The sequence below is a fragment of the Anopheles funestus genome, chromosome 2RL (genome assembly GCF_943734845.2).
Source record: "Anopheles funestus chromosome 2RL, idAnoFuneDA-416_04, whole genome shotgun sequence".
NCBI classification, from domain to species: Eukaryota; Metazoa; Arthropoda; class Insecta; order Diptera; family Culicidae; genus Anopheles; species Anopheles funestus.
Window position 1 is genome coordinate 26,950,056 of NC_064598.1, and position 14,940 is coordinate 26,964,995.

Here is a 14,940-nt window from a genome sequence, read left to right on the forward strand (position 1 = left end):
CAAATAAATAAGTATTATAGATAATAAACGAATAATGTAGTAAATGAGGAATTGATTGATTGCCGGTTGTATTTTTTTCCATTACATCTACAATGTAATATGCATGTAAGAACCTTTATAAGCAATAAGGATAACATCAAACGCATAAGAAACAATGAAAAAAAAAATATGTAACCAAAAGTATGTGCTACTTCTGTTTGTTCTATTTGATGCCAGCATTGTTCAGCTGTGCTTGCACATATTCGGCCGCCATATGTTTCACACGCCGTACGCTTTCGCGATCGCCATGCTTTTCCTCGAAATTCACGTACTTGGTGTAAAGCGTCTTCATGTTCTTCATCGGTAGCCGCTGCATGATCGCACGCTCTAAAATTTGACGCGCGTTCACAACCAAATTGTCCTTCACCAGCATGTCAATGTACTGCGACCAGATGTCGGTACGCTTCGGGTAGGAAGTTAGAATCTGCTCGAACAGTAGATGGGCCTCGTCGCGATTCTCGTTACGGTTGTGCAGAAAAGCGAACTTTACAATCACCGGAATGTCTGTGGATGAGGCATACAAAATCGCAAGAAAGCGCAATACAAATTAAAAATCCGGCACCGTTCTTTCACCTCTTCCGTCCGAGATAAATACTTACGTTCTCTGGCGGGCAATGATTTTAGTGCTTGGCTAAGCAATGGCTTTACTTTACCACCTTGCCCTATACGGTACCATGCGTCAGCCACCAGAAACCACATGTTGTTCTGTTTGCGAAACTTCTTCAGCAGCAGCTCCAGCAACGTCTGCACCTCGGAATGCTTCTGGCAGTCGATTAGTATGTCAACCGCGCGCGTATACACCTGAAAGGCATCATTATACTGGACCGCTTCCTGCAGCACCTCCTTGAAGCTATCGACTGTCTCGTACCGGATTTCCAAATTCAACAGCGCCATCCATACATTCAGACGATCAGTTTCCTCCCGAAAGTGGATCGATTTCAATGCCTTTCGGCCGACTGCACGTGCCTTGTCGAGCTCAGCCGATTCCATGTGAAACGCCATGTAACGTATCCACATCATGCTATTGTTTGGCTGGGCCAACACCAACCGTTCGAACTGATCGGGTGTATGCGGATCGTCCGATGGGTTCGCCAGCTCGTCCTCGATTCTGCGCAATCGCTCTTCCTCCTGCTTCATCGCCTCGAACCGTTCCTTACCAGTGCTTCGTTTTTTACTGGCGGTTTCACCCTGTTCGTCGTCGGTGCCGTGTGCCTCGTCGTCGCTCGAATCGGATACGGCGCGTTTGTAAACGGGGGTACTATCCCAAAAGTTGGACGCACCTGGAAGCCCTTCAGTAGTGCGTTTCCGCTTTTTAGATCCTATCTTACTATCGCTCGGTATGATATGGCTATCTTCCGCACCATCCAGCTGTTGCAGGTAGATATCATTCGCTCCATCCAGCTGGTCGATTAAAAGCGTGGATTTTTTCTTTTTCAATGATATCTTTTTTGCCTTCTCTTGTTTGCCGGTTATAAGAATAGACTTTTTCACCTTTTTCACCTTTTTCACAGGTTCGATAGAAGAAACTTTCTTCTTCTTTTTCTTCAACGGTAACGATTCGCTTTCTTCTACTTCAGCGTTCTTGCGTTTAATTTTTCCATTTTTAGAAGATGAACCTTTCTTTTGTTGCTTACCTTTGCTAGTGGCCCGTATTTTTGATGTTGGGGCGCTTGATTCGTCATTATTGTAATCGTCCTCCTCATCATTATCCATTCTTTTAGCACTGACCTCAGTTTCTATCGCGAAACTCTCCTCTTCTGCAATTGCTGTTGTATTTCCTCCGTTCTCTTCGTCACCATGGTTTTCATTTTCGGACTCGTCCTCCTCATCCATGTACGAGTCATCGAACATTTCAGGCGCCGGTCGACAACGAATCAACTGCTGCTTCAGACGCATAGGCTGCTTGGTTGCGATGCTGCCTGTCGTAGCACCGATTTGGTAGCGGAACATGTCATAAATGGAGTACTGTTTTGGTACCATAGCGAACATCATCTGACGTATTGGTTTTATCAAACGTACGTAAATCGAATTGGTGCCTTCATTTGCACCGTGCGTAAAGTCATTGTAATGATGCTTTGCCGGTACAATCAACAATGGTTTTGGTGAACCCGATTTAAGGCAACACACTTGTACGTAATTGTTCACAAATAATACCCAACACTGGTTTTGTGAAATCCTATGACTACCGTTTGGTACAAAACGCTCAATCAGCATTTGTTCCAAACAGACATGCACCACCATTCGCTCCACATCGATCCACACGACACGACCAGGCACCTTTTGGCCGACTTTGTACGATGAGGCGTTCCAACGCGGTACGATAATGGTGGCAATGCCTTTTGCGGGATAATTTGATTCTTTATCAATCGCACACACCTCAACAGCTATTGTATTGGATGTTGGATCGATGTTCTCAATTACACACTCAACGAGCTGACCAAGGTCGTAGCTTGCAAAGGCCATTTTTTCTTCTTGGTATCTGTAAGATTAGAAAAGTAAAATTATTATAGTTGACATCATTGCTCGCCATCAACACTGATCTCGCGTGTACAAACCTTTGAATCAAATTTTGAACATCCGTCAAATAATGAGACATGAACTCATAAACGGAGAAAATACCATTTTCGCACACATTATGCAGACCTGTGCTCACGTTCAGCTCGTAACCTTTCGCAGAAGATTTGTTGACATCTAACACACGCAGATTTATGATGGAACCATCCTTTACTTTACGATAATTTTCCTTCGTCTTTACCTCGTATCGTTGCGAGAAGTTGCTAAGCAACGGAGTTACATACAGTACGCCGTCCACGGTGATGCAGCTCCCCTTCAACAACGCTCCTCTTTCTACGGATTCGATGAGCATGGGCTGCTTCTTGAAATACGGTACCAATCGGTAGCTGTATGTACCGGGGTTTGTCTTGACCACTGTGAGCGTCCTTCCTTTCAGAAGAAGATTCATGTAAAGCGAGTTATGCTCACCAAATTCGGAAAAACATTCTGAAGGGATGGTACCAGTCTCGCCAGTCTCCGTCCGCACATCAACACCGGTGGCATGTACACGTTTAACCGTGGCATTAACGACGACAGCCGATTGAATATTTTCGTTAGCAGCCGTTAATGCGAGTAAGATACATTTAGTTGCCGTATCGAACTCAGTCACGGTGAATTTTTCAACGGTGTTCTTACGAAGCTGATTCACTTTGATATCATTGTTTACATATTTATCCAGTACGCCGGTGATACCATTGAAGAAGCTAACGTAAACACTGTCTAATGTTACTTTGTAAATCAATCCGAGGAAACTCTGTTGATGCTGTGTTTCATCCAGTTGATCCCAATCATACAAAATGTTATCCTTTTCATCCATGAACGCCGGATTATTGGTAAACTTTACCATTGTCGTATCAGATTCACGGCCAACTGCCCGAACTAGAATGATATCATCAACCTTAACCGGGTGTTGTTGATCATAATTTCCGTAATACAATACCCCTTTTACAAAGCCAACCTTCACGATTGCCCCCTCTTCTCTCATTTTAATTACGTGAGCTTCGTACGTATTGCCGATAATGATGTCGTCTAGATTCCGTATCTTTTCATGGAGCTTTGAGGGATCATTGGAGACTATGTACGTGTCCTCAAATTTATCATAGGAAATTACAACCACCTTATGAGTAGTTCCGATTTGAAAAGTGTCTATTATGACACTCAAGTCAACATTACCCATACTCTTCGATATGTTCAATAGCTCAGGTCGATCAATAACAGCTCGATACTTCTTCTGGAACTGAAACCAAACTCCATTTTGACCAACGGCTTTAACGCAAGCTTCCTCAATTATCATACCGGGTCTATATGTCGGATTATTTTCGATGCGATTTTTGGGGTACGGTCTCAAGGAAACAAATGCTACTCTCGCCCAGGGTATAAAGTACAGCAGTGTAGCCGGTATCTTCTTGAACTTGCTGTACTTCTCCGGAGTGCTCGTTACCTTGGTGAGCATGGTATTTTTTACGCATGCGGGAACCATATCCTCAAACAACATACCCTGTAGACCGTCCTTTACCGGTTCGCCAACGGTGAACATTAGTTTACATCCTGGTACTATCGTCATCAAGTTGGCCTCCTCAACATTCAGCACCCGAGGAGCATCCGGATCAAAAGCCTTGAGAATGATCGTGGTTTCCAAATCAAGCTGTGACGCCGATGCTATCGAGCAAATAAGATTGCGTCCTACGTCATCCTTATTTTGGCCAAGATTTTCTTCCGGTAGAAATGCGCGCACGTTGGCTACACCGACATCCATGAAGTACCCATTATCCTCCTTTTCGACAATTGTTGCCGCAAGCACCAAACCAGGCATGAGTTGCCTGCGTTGAAATTCGCTATGTAGATCATTTGGTCTTAGCGATAAGGACCAGTGAGGTGCAATGGGTGAACGTGAGCTTAACACTTTCACGTACACCAGATCTCCACAACTGTACAGATCACTCAATGATGGGCAATTGGTGGATTTAGCGTTCTTCAGTCGATTGGTGTACGCTTGAGAAATTTTTGACCAGTACACCAATCCAGTAATACGTCCAGGTAAGATCAACTTAATTTTGTTTTCATAAATTTCTTCCACACAGCCCAGCACAAGCATGCGTTTCTTGCAGCCTCTGAACGCAAAATACGAGCGAGTCACTTCTAGTTGCTTTGCCTCAGTTTCGTCGATTCTCTCTTCACTCAACTGTTCTTGGCGGAGCTCTTCGGTGCGATGAGGAACAACATTCGTAGCGCCACCATTCTAAACATAAAGCAATCATTAACACGGGGAACGATTCCACAACGAGACTCCACAGTCTGCACTTACCTTAACCGAAGTTATCGGTTTCATGATACGGTTCTTTAGACCGTACGTAGATTCCTCTGTTCCATCACGTTCCACAGGCTCAGCTTTAACCATTTTTAATTTAATTTCTCGCAACAGCAGGAACGACGAACTAGATGAACAATTCTATACCATACACAAAAACCGCGTGGTTTCTGTACGATATCTGACAGCTAGAAGCAGTGCTGCCAGTAATCTGCTCTAAACAGCCTTTATGAACTTCAAATTTGAATGAAAGAAATATTGTAAAACTGATATTCCACATGATAGACAAATCGAAAATTTATCCTAAATGTGTACCGTAAATTTTATGAGGGAATCTTCGATTGTATGGAATATTAAAACTTGAAACATGGAAAACAACTACAGACATTTGTTTTCTTTCCTAACGTGGAGAAAATGGCATTCTGGAATATTGAAATGCTTACCAAAAAGAAGAAATCTCTAGGTAAAAAACCGGAGGATTCAAGATGGAAATGGAGAAAAGATATACATATTCTGGTTCTTTTTGCTAATACGAATATAGAATTTGATTTTCCTACGTGATTGATGACTGTTTCGTATGTATTTGTAAATTAAACCCATCAGTTTTTTTCGACACTTTATGTATACTCATATTTACTTATTAGAGCTCACAACTTCTCTGCGTTCTTGGTTTTGATGTGCTGCAGAAGTATTAACACTCCTTGTAACGTCTAAATCTCGTAATCATCTGATAATTTGAGGAAGAAAGGTTGGCCCTTCGTTGAAGTCCCAAAGTACTTCCAGATGCACTCATGGCAATTTAGCTTAATATCTAGTTACCAGTTCCAACAAGTGTCTAGTTGCAACCCGCTTTGTACTACTTCAACTATTACAGGGAGAAATCATTCGCTCCATCCAGCTGGTCGATTAAAAGCGTGGATTTTTTCTTTTTCAATGATAACTTTTTTGCCTTCTCTTGTTTGCCGGTTATAAGAATAGACTTTTTCACCTTTTTCACCTTTTTTACAGGTTCGATAGAAGAAACTTTCTTCTTCTTTTTCTTCAACGGTAACGATTCGCTTTCTTCTACTTCAGCGTTCTTGCGTTTAATTTTTCCATTTTTAGAAGATGGACCTTTCTTTTGTTGCATACCTTTGCTAGTGGCCCGTATTTTTGATGTTGGGGCGCTTGATTCGTCATTATTGTAATCGTCCTCCTCATCATTATCCATTCTTTTAGCACTGACCTCAGTTTCTATCGCGAAACTCTCCTCTTCTGCAATTGCTGTTGTATTTCCTCCGTTCTCTTCGTCACCATGGTTTTCATTTTCGGACTCGTCCTCCTCATCCATGTACGAGTCATCGAACATTTCGGGGGCCGGTAGACAACGAATCAACTGCTGCTTCAGACGAATAGGCTGCTTGGTTGCGATGCTGCCTGTCGTAGCACCGATTTGGTAGCGGAACATGTCATAAATGGAGTACTGTTTTGGTACCATAGCGAACATCATCTGACGTATTGGTTTTATCAAACGTACGTTGATCGAATTGGTACCTTCATTTGCACCGTGCGTAAAGTCATTGTAATGATGCTTTGCCGGTACAATCAACAATGGTTTTGGTGAACCCGATTTAAGGCAACACACTTGTACGTAATTGTTCACAAATAATACCCAACACTGGTTTTGTGAAATCCCATGACTACCGATCGGTACAAAACGCTCAATCAGCAATCGTTCCAAACAGACATGCACCACCATTCGCTCCACATCGATCCACACGACACGACCAGGCACCTTTTGGCCGACTTTGTACGATGAGGCGTTCCAACGCGGTACGATAATGGTGGCAATGCCTTTTGCGGGATAATTTGATTCTTTATCAATCGCACACACCTCAACAGCTATTGTATTGGATGTTGGATCGATGTTCTCGATTACACACTCAACGAGCTGACCAAGGTCGTAGCTTGCAAAGGCCATTTTTTCTTCTTGGTATCTGTAAGATTAGAAAAGTAAAATTATTATAGTTGACACCATTGTTCGTCATCAACACTGATCTCGCGTGTACAAACCTTTGAATCAAATTTTGAACATCCGTCAAATAGTGAGACATGAACTCATAAACGGAGAAGATACCATTTTCGCACACATTATGCAGACCTGTGCTCACGTTCAGCTCGTAACCTTTCGCAGAAGATTTGTTGACATCTAACACACGCAGATTTATGATGGAACCATCCTTTACTTTACGATAATTCTCCTTCGTCTTTACCTCGTATCGTTGCGAGAAGTTGCTAAGCAACGGTGTTACATACAGTACGCCGTCCACGGTGATGCAGCTCCCCTTCAACAACGCTCCTTCTTCTACGGATTCGATGTGCATGGGCTGCTTCTTGAAATACGGTACCAATCGGTAGCTGTATGTACCGGGGTTTGTCTTGACCACTGTGAGCGTCCTTCCTTTCAGAAGAAGATTCATGTAAAGCGAGTTATGCTCACCAAATTCGGAAAAACATTCTGAAGGGATGGTACCAGTCTCGCCAGTCTCCGTCCGCACATCAACACCGGTGGCATGTACACGTTTAACCGTGGCATTAACGACGACAGCCGATTGAATATTTTCGTTAGCAGCCGTTAATGCGAGTAAGATACATTTAGTTGCCGTATCGAACTCAGTCACGGTGAATTTTTCAACGGTGTTCTTACGAAGCTGATTCACTTTGATATCATTGTTTACATATTTATCCAGTACGCCGGTGATACCATTGAAGAAGCTAACGTAAACACTGTCTAATGTTACTTTGTAAATCAATCCGAGGAAACTCTGTTGATGCTGTGTTTCATCCAGTTGATCCCAATCATACAAAATGTTATCCTTTTCATCCATGAACGCCGGATTATTGGTAAACTTTACCATTGTCGTATCAGATTCACGGCCAACTGCCCGAACTAGAATGATATCATCAACCTTAACCGGGTGTTGGTGATCATAATTTCCGTAATACAATACCCCTTTTACAAAGCCAACCTTCACGATTGCCCCCGCTTCATTCATTTTAATTACGTGAGCTTCGTACGTATTGCCGATAATGATGTCGTCTAGATTCCGTATCTTTTCATGGAGCTTTGAGGGATCATTGGAGACTATGTACGTGTCCTCAAATTTATCATAGGAAATTACAACCACCTTATGAGTAGTTCCGATTTGAAAAGTGTCTATTATGACACTCAAGTCAACATTACCCATACTCTTCGATAGGTTCAATAGCTCAGGTCGATCAATAACAGCTCGATACTTCTTCTGGAACTGAAACCAAACTCCATTTTGACCAACGGCTTTAACGCAAGCTTCCTCAATTATCATACCGCGTCTATATGTCGGATTATTCTCGATGCGATTCTTGGGGTACGGTCTCAAGGAAACAAATGCTACTGTCGCCCCGGGCATAAAGTACAGCAGAGTAGCCGGTATCTTCTTGAACTTGCTGTACTTCTCCGGAGTGCTCGTTACCTTGGTGAGCATGGTATTTTTTACGCATGCGGGAACCATGTCCTCAAACAACATACCCCGTAGACCGTCCTTTACCGGTTCGCCAACGGTGAACATTAGTTTACATCCTGGTACTATCGTCATCAAGTTGGCCTCCTCAACATTCAGCACCCGAGGAGCATCCGGATCAAAAGCCTTGAGAATGATCGTGGTTTCCAAAGCAAGCTGTGACGCCGATGCTATCGAGCACATAAGATTGCGTCCTACGTCATCTTTATTTTGGCCAAGATTTTCTTCCGGTAGAAATGCGCGCACGTTGGCTACACCGACGTCCATGAAGTACCCATTATCCTCCTTTTCGACAATTGTTGCCGCAAGCACCAAACCAGGGATGAGTTGCCTGCGATGAAATGCGCTATGTAGATCATTTGGTCTTAGCGATAAGGACATGCGGGGTGCAGTGGGTGAACGTGAGCTTAACACTTTCACGTACACCAGATCTCCACAACTGTACAGATCACTCAATGATGGGCAATTGGTGGATTTAGCGTTCTGCAGTCGATTGGTGTACGCTTGAGAAATTTTTGACCAGTAAACCAATCCAGTAATACGTCCAGGTAAGATCAACTTAATTTTTTTTTCATAAATTTCTTCAACACAGCCCAGCACAAGCATGCCTATCTTGAAGTATCTGAACCCAAAACACGAGCGAGTCGCTTCTAGTTGCTTTGCCCCAGTTTCGTCGATTCTCTCTTCACTCAACTGTTCTTGGCGGAGCTCTTCGGTGCGATGAGGAACAACATTCGTAGCGCCACCATTCTAAACATAAAGCAATCATTAACACGGGGAACGATTCCACAACGAGACTCCACAGTCTGCACTTACCTTAACCGAAGTTATCGGTTTCATGATACGGTTCTTTAGACCGTACGTAGATTCCTCTGTTCCATCACGTTCCACAGGCTCAGCTTTAACCATTTTTAATTTAATTTCTCGCAACAGCAGGAACGACGAACTAGATGAACAATTCTATACCATACACAAAAACCGCGTGGTTTCTGTACGATATCTGACAGCTAGAAGCAGTGCTGCCAGTAATCTGTTCTAAACAGCCAACCAGCCAAACCAACATGCTTTCTCGCTTTGGCATGTTTGATTGTTCATAAGACAGAACGAGAAGGTATGTTGATATTGCTACCCGGGCAGCCCTTATGAACTTCAAATTTGAATGAAAGAAATATTGTCAAACTGATATTCCACGTGACAGACAAATTGAAAATTTAACCCAAATGTGAACCGTACATTTTATGAGGGAATCTTCGATTGTATGGAATATTAAAACATGATACATGGAATCTTTCCCAACGTGAAAAAAAAATCGAATTTCAAGATCGACAAAAGAATTCTTTTTCAATATAACCGGTCATTTGGATGGGATTCTAGAATGGAATGTGAGTTAAAAACAATTAAAGAGAGGAGTGTTTTTAAAGGTTTTTTTATATTAATCAAACCCTCAAATAAATGAATTTTCGAAAGGAAAGTTTCCTAAAGCAGATAGCTTTAGAAGTTGAACAAATCTTCATCAATCATGGAACATTCGTTCTATGCAAGAACAAATACATGTTGGTGTTAAAAAAAGACAAATGTAGCGTATAGCCGCAGGTATACACAGCCACCAGCTGCAGATAATGTGGTTCAATAACAACGCGTTGTAGAAAAATAAATATAAATAAGTGCATAAGGTAGGTTGAGCGTAAAACGTAATATAGTAGTTAATATTAAAACCTATGCCAGTTTCTACAGACTCGTTAACACTGTTCCAATAAAATATAATAAAGTTTTTCCCTTCGATAAAACAGGCAGGTGTTGTTGTTCGATTTATTATAGTGCATTTGAATGCGATTCGTAAAATGATGTAATATTGTTCATCCACTGTATGTTCGAACACACCGTTGTTGTGATTGATTAGGAAAGGATCGATACATTTAATTTAGTTTTCTCCTAATATACTCGCAGCAACTCATTTGGTCGAGCAATATTTGTTTGTGAGAACGAACCCCATCTCTCGCACGCGAATAGTGTACGGTAATGGTGTGAAAAACGGAAAACAAATGTACGGCAGTGGAATGCTTGTTCGGATTGTTACGCATTTACGAATCGGATTCCTCATAATTTTCCTCATTGCCTTCGCTATCCTCCGGCTCGTCATCCTCGTCATCGTCCTCGACTTCTTCCTCCTCGGAGGATTCCTCCTTCGCTGGTTTCTTTCGGCCACGTCCTCGACCTCTGCCGACCGGTGCTACCGGTGGTTTCTTGGCCGATTTGGCCGACTTCTTGGTGCTGCCCTTCGGTCTGCCGCGGCCACGCTTCGGCGACGGTTCCTCACCATCATCCGACACAATCGTTTTCTCCTTTTCGCGTTCCTCCGCCATCACCTTTGACTCCTTCGGTGAGAGTGCGCGGGCTCGCTTTTTCGGTGCGACACTGTTCTAAAGGTGTAGTAAAGCTTACAGTTAGTTACGGCATATTTGAAAAAGTCGAATGTTCTCCACAACCCTTACGCTTACCTTGTCCGGATTTGGTGGGCGTCCACGACCCTTCTTCGGTTCAACGACCTCTGCATCAGACATTGCGATTGGTTTCCTGAGCTGTTTTCACCAAAGCAGTCACACGCACTGACACGCTTACCGATTTAATTACTGATGTAAGGAAAAATATTAACTTTATTAGAAAAATACACCACCTTATCTACTCTCTAACTTTACTATTTTGTTTTTTTTTCCTTCCTCTTCCTTTTCTCGCAAATGGTACAACAAAACTGGCACCGAGAGGCTAAGAGCAAGACAACAAATTTGGATACATTTTCCACCCACTCAGCAGCATCCGCCAGGCGCTCACCGAAAAACCCTTGTGAAAAGCTGCTACTTTTCACCCACTGGAAACCCCATTTGCGCGCGCACACACAGCCAAACGTACACGAACGAACTTCCGGGGACAAGTTCAACCCCAAAAAACCCTGCCAAAAGCATCCCAAACGAAACGCAAACCGTGTACTAAAATGAAAATATTCCACCATCTAGTCGTCATCGATTTTAAACCAGTCTACCTGCGCTTTTTTTCCACTACCCGTGTTCAAAGGACAATTTAATTCACTCTCCGTCACTCTACTAACTTTGGCGCACTTCGACAATCCCTCACACACACACACGGTAAGTGAAAATAATTTTCACCTAGGGGGTGGGAGGGTCAGAAATAAATACGCACGCACCGCTTTTCACGCGGTCAAGTTCGACTTCCACTGAAAACAACAATACGCCTGTATACGCATCGGTACACGCACATCATCATTTTCCTTCAATACCAACACATATACACGCTTACACTCATACAGCGAACTACACGCACTAGTGTTGTAGTATCCTTTGCCGGTACATCTAGTATCCTTAGCGTGGAATAGAAAGGAAAGCGTTTATGAATGTGTGTGGGCGCGCGCATTTTGAACATTATGCAGCCTTATTCGTAGTAGTAGAGGTGAACCCATTTCCGGCGATTTGGGCAAACTGAGCATCGACGGATTTGAGCAATTGTTTAACATTGCCGTTGTTGTAAAGCGTTCCAATATTTTAATAAAAATATATAAAACACTAAGGATAATGCTTCATGTGTCTTAGCGACCAGTTAACGATTTGTTACCAAGGGTTTCATCATGCTGGACATGAAACCGTATTGGTTGTTCGTATCCATTTAGAAGGGATTTTAATACTAACTATTGTGCATAACATTTATGATCTGCCTTTTTGTTGGAAAGTTCTATTTTACATTCTACAGGAGAATGCTTTGTGGAGAAGTTCTCTAAGCCGCTGATGATCGAGTGACGTTGTCGTCCGGCAATACAGCATCCCGGCGATTCTGGCAGACACATCAACTCGTTCGCTTCATCTCAGTTTGAGTTTACCATGTCTCCTCTGTCCATGTGGACGACCTAAAAGGACCTTTACCACCCGATCTCAACCCCAACCTGGAGCCTGGCGCCAGTCTATTTCGCTGTATGATCGTGCGGTTATCGCACAGTTCCTAGAACGTTTCATGCTAGCGGCTGCTCCATTGTCCTTCTACACATACGGGGCCAAATGTCCTTCTAACCATCACCCTCTCGAGTACAGCTAGAACAGATTACGCACCCAATACGCGTTTCGATTACATATCAGCTTTGTTTTACCTAATATTAAATAGAATCGTGCTACAGCATTACACACATGTAAAGAAATGTGAATCAACAGACCGTAATACTCAATAAATAATAATAATTTGTCCCGAATACATCGATTTATTTTTACGGTTTTTTTCATTACAATTTGTACATTTCACAAGTCAATTACCAGAATGGGCTAGATGCGAAGTAATTAAGTTTAGTGTGAGAGACGTTGTGAAACATATGGCGCAGAAATGACAAACATAAGTGGCGTCGCTAGTCCTTTTTACGAAAACACATTCCTTTCCCTACGAACCCTAACGAAACACTCGAGGCAAATACTACTAAGCTACTTTTTTGCAAACATTGCTACCTCCTGTCTGTCGTCAAGTGTGAATGATTCTCTTCCCGCAAACCCTACAATTTTGTATTTTTGCGTCACACATAAAAACATTGTAATTCAGTAAAGATACAATTCTATGTTCTTATTTTTTATTGTAGTTTTGTGTGTGTGTCTGTTTTTGTTAAATCTTCTGCACCATGTTTAATAGTAATGATGATGATTCGAAAATGATCGTCAACCAGTGTTGGGGTTGGTTGTTAGCTGTGGATCGATAATAAGTAGTGCATTTTTCTACTAATTCTTCCTTGAAAACCGGAAGCGAGAAAATGTAACATTTATCGAAGAGGCAACTGGTGGTGAATCGATGGCAAAGGATCGAAACAGGGGAAAACTGTCTGTATTCAAACTACTTGTACGCGACGCTTGTAATCATAATTAGGGATATAAAACGTTTCTCTTCTTCGCGGTGCTGCTGCTGCCTGGCCTGTCCCTGATTATCTTGAATGATCATAACAGATAGTTATGTTTATTTGTTTGTTTGTTTCTGTTTTCTGTTCTTCTGCTGCATGCGATCAACCAGAGCTACAGTCCGTTGTCAAGATAAAGCTTAAGGATTCTTCCGCGGACGTCCCCGACCACGGGGGGCACCATTTACCGGTTGTTTGCCCTTGTTTGCCTTACGTGGTCGACCACGGCCTCGTTTCGGTGGTGGTTCATTTTTGCCATTCTCTGCCTGGGATTCGGCGGCTGCACGCTTTTTTTTAGCAGGCGGTGGAGTCTGTGGTGCATCCTCCTCGCTTTCGGTTGTATCATCTACCGACTCTGGTGGAAGCTCCACCGTTTCCTTTTCCTCGCTGGTCGGTTTAGCGGGTGTTAGCGACTTTTTGGGGCGTCCACGTCCCTTTTTTACCGGTACGCTTTCTTCAGTCATTTTGTCAATTGATGCGTTGGCAATCTAAAACGGAAAGAAACGGTTGAAAATGTAGAACACAAACTGGGTTAACTTTAATAGAATTAAAAATTGCAGTGTGCATATGGAGACTGCGTCCGATGGAAGCATGATTTATGTTTTAGAAACAGGGAAAGGGGACCATATTTATTTTAAAACGCTTTTCTTTTGCATAATCAGACGACACCAATAGATCGCCGAGATCGGAATGAAAACCTTTGCCATTGACTTCCGATATCTGTCAAACATTTCATCTAGATGATGATGCCTACGGATACTTGATAGGCAATCGTTTGTCAATTAGTGAGGTTGTGCTGTAAATTCACTCTCTGCAAAAGAACGCTGCCTTAAATGACGATTTTTGTCCCATTTTTCAGCGTCACAAAATGTACTAACATAACCATTAGACTAACAAGCTACCGACGGTAGTATAATCCAACATTAAAGAAATGTTGACATAAAGTTGTTATCGAATTTTCTAGCAAATTTCACGTTGGAGGGATATAAAAAATATTGATTTTTTGCACCATTTCAGATCAAAATCACTTTTAAACACCATCTAGTAGGTATGCAAAATGTTTCACCGGGCATAAATTCGTTTACCAACCAGTCGCTCGTCGCTAGGGACGCTACGATTTACCGCCATTATGGTTTGTATCACCGTACACGCCTAATATAGAAAAATTCTGCATAAAATAATGCCATCACGACGACGCCAAGCCGTATTGCGAGAAAACACAAACTAGTCACACATTTTCGACCATTTTTCACCATCTACGGGGTAGAATGACGGCCCATACACAAGCTATTATAAAATTAATCCATGTCAAAACGCGTTCAGATGAAAATAAAATGGAGAAACAAGCCATACGCCACACCCGTGGAAAACTGGAAATTTTCTTCAGCAGTTTTCAGAAATTTCTATCCCCCAAACATGGCTTACCTTTTGCTGGGAAATGGGAAAGCTTTTCGTAGCACAAATTTTTGGCGGTACACACGAGGGACGATGGAATCAAAGTTAAACACAGAATACGCGATGAAAAACGACGGAGATACCCACGCCAGACAAGAAGCTGTTAACGATAA

At 42.5% G+C, this 14,940-nt stretch overlaps 2 protein-coding genes across 6 annotated transcripts; both read right to left on the minus strand.

Moving 5' to 3' along the window:
* Positions 1 to 37: 37 nt before the first annotated feature.
* Positions 38 to 9,470, minus strand: LOC125765286 (protein RRP5 homolog). 5 transcript variants are annotated; one of them, XM_049430242.1, is made up of 5 exons: positions 9,256 to 9,470; positions 6,953 to 9,189; positions 5,889 to 6,876; positions 639 to 1,521; positions 38 to 543 (listed from the first exon to the last, which is right to left on the minus strand). In XM_049430242.1, the coding sequence occupies exons 1-5, from the start codon at positions 9,346 to 9,348 to the stop codon at positions 203 to 205; spliced, it is 4,542 nt and encodes a 1,513-aa protein (XP_049286199.1). In that variant the 5' UTR covers positions 9,349 to 9,470; the 3' UTR covers positions 38 to 202. The 5 variants fall into 5 exon arrangements, with proteins under 5 accessions (XP_049286199.1, XP_049286198.1, XP_049286197.1 ...); XM_049430241.1 differs by lacking the exon at positions 5,889 to 6,876 and adding an exon at positions 2,595 to 4,033 and having other exon boundaries at positions 639 to 2,518; positions 8,392 to 9,189; positions 9,256 to 9,469; XM_049430240.1 differs by lacking the exons at positions 5,889 to 6,876; positions 6,953 to 9,189 and adding an exon at positions 2,595 to 4,831 and having other exon boundaries at positions 639 to 2,518; positions 9,256 to 9,469.
* A 738-nt stretch (positions 9,471 to 10,208) lies between these two features.
* On the minus strand, positions 10,209 to 14,671 carry LOC125765359 (nucleolin). Its single transcript, XM_049430378.1, has 4 exons — positions 14,462 to 14,671; positions 13,516 to 13,860; positions 10,938 to 11,018; positions 10,209 to 10,859 (listed from the first exon to the last, which is right to left on the minus strand). Exons 1-4 carry the CDS (start codon positions 14,498 to 14,500, stop codon positions 10,521 to 10,523), a joined length of 804 nt encoding a protein of 267 aa, XP_049286335.1. The 5' UTR covers positions 14,501 to 14,671; the 3' UTR covers positions 10,209 to 10,520.
* Between the last annotated feature and the right edge of the window lie 269 nt (positions 14,672 to 14,940).

Coding starts and splice junctions, on each gene's coding strand:
- LOC125765286 (XM_049430240.1), bottom strand. CDS start 9,348: ATGGTTAAAGCTGAGCCTGTGGAACGTGATGGAACAGAGGAATCTACG. Junction 4,832..9,255: donor AACCGATAACTTCGGTTAAG/GTAAGTGCAGAC, acceptor CTTTATGTTTAG/AATGGTGGCGCTACGAATGT. Junction 544..638: donor ATCATTGCCCGCCAGAGAAC/GTAAGTATTTAT, acceptor CCTCATCCACAG/ACATTCCGGTGATTGTAAAG.
- LOC125765359 (XM_049430378.1), bottom strand. CDS start 14,500: ATGGCGGTAAATCGTAGCGTCCCTAGCGACGAGCGACTG. Junction 11,019..13,515: donor GACGTCCGCGGAAGAATCCT/TAAGCTTTATCT, acceptor TGGTGAAAACAG/CTCAGGAAACCAATCGCAAT. Junction 10,860..10,937: donor GCCCACCAAATCCGGACAAG/GTAAGCGTAAGG, acceptor CTACACCTTTAG/AACAGTGTCGCACCGAAAAA.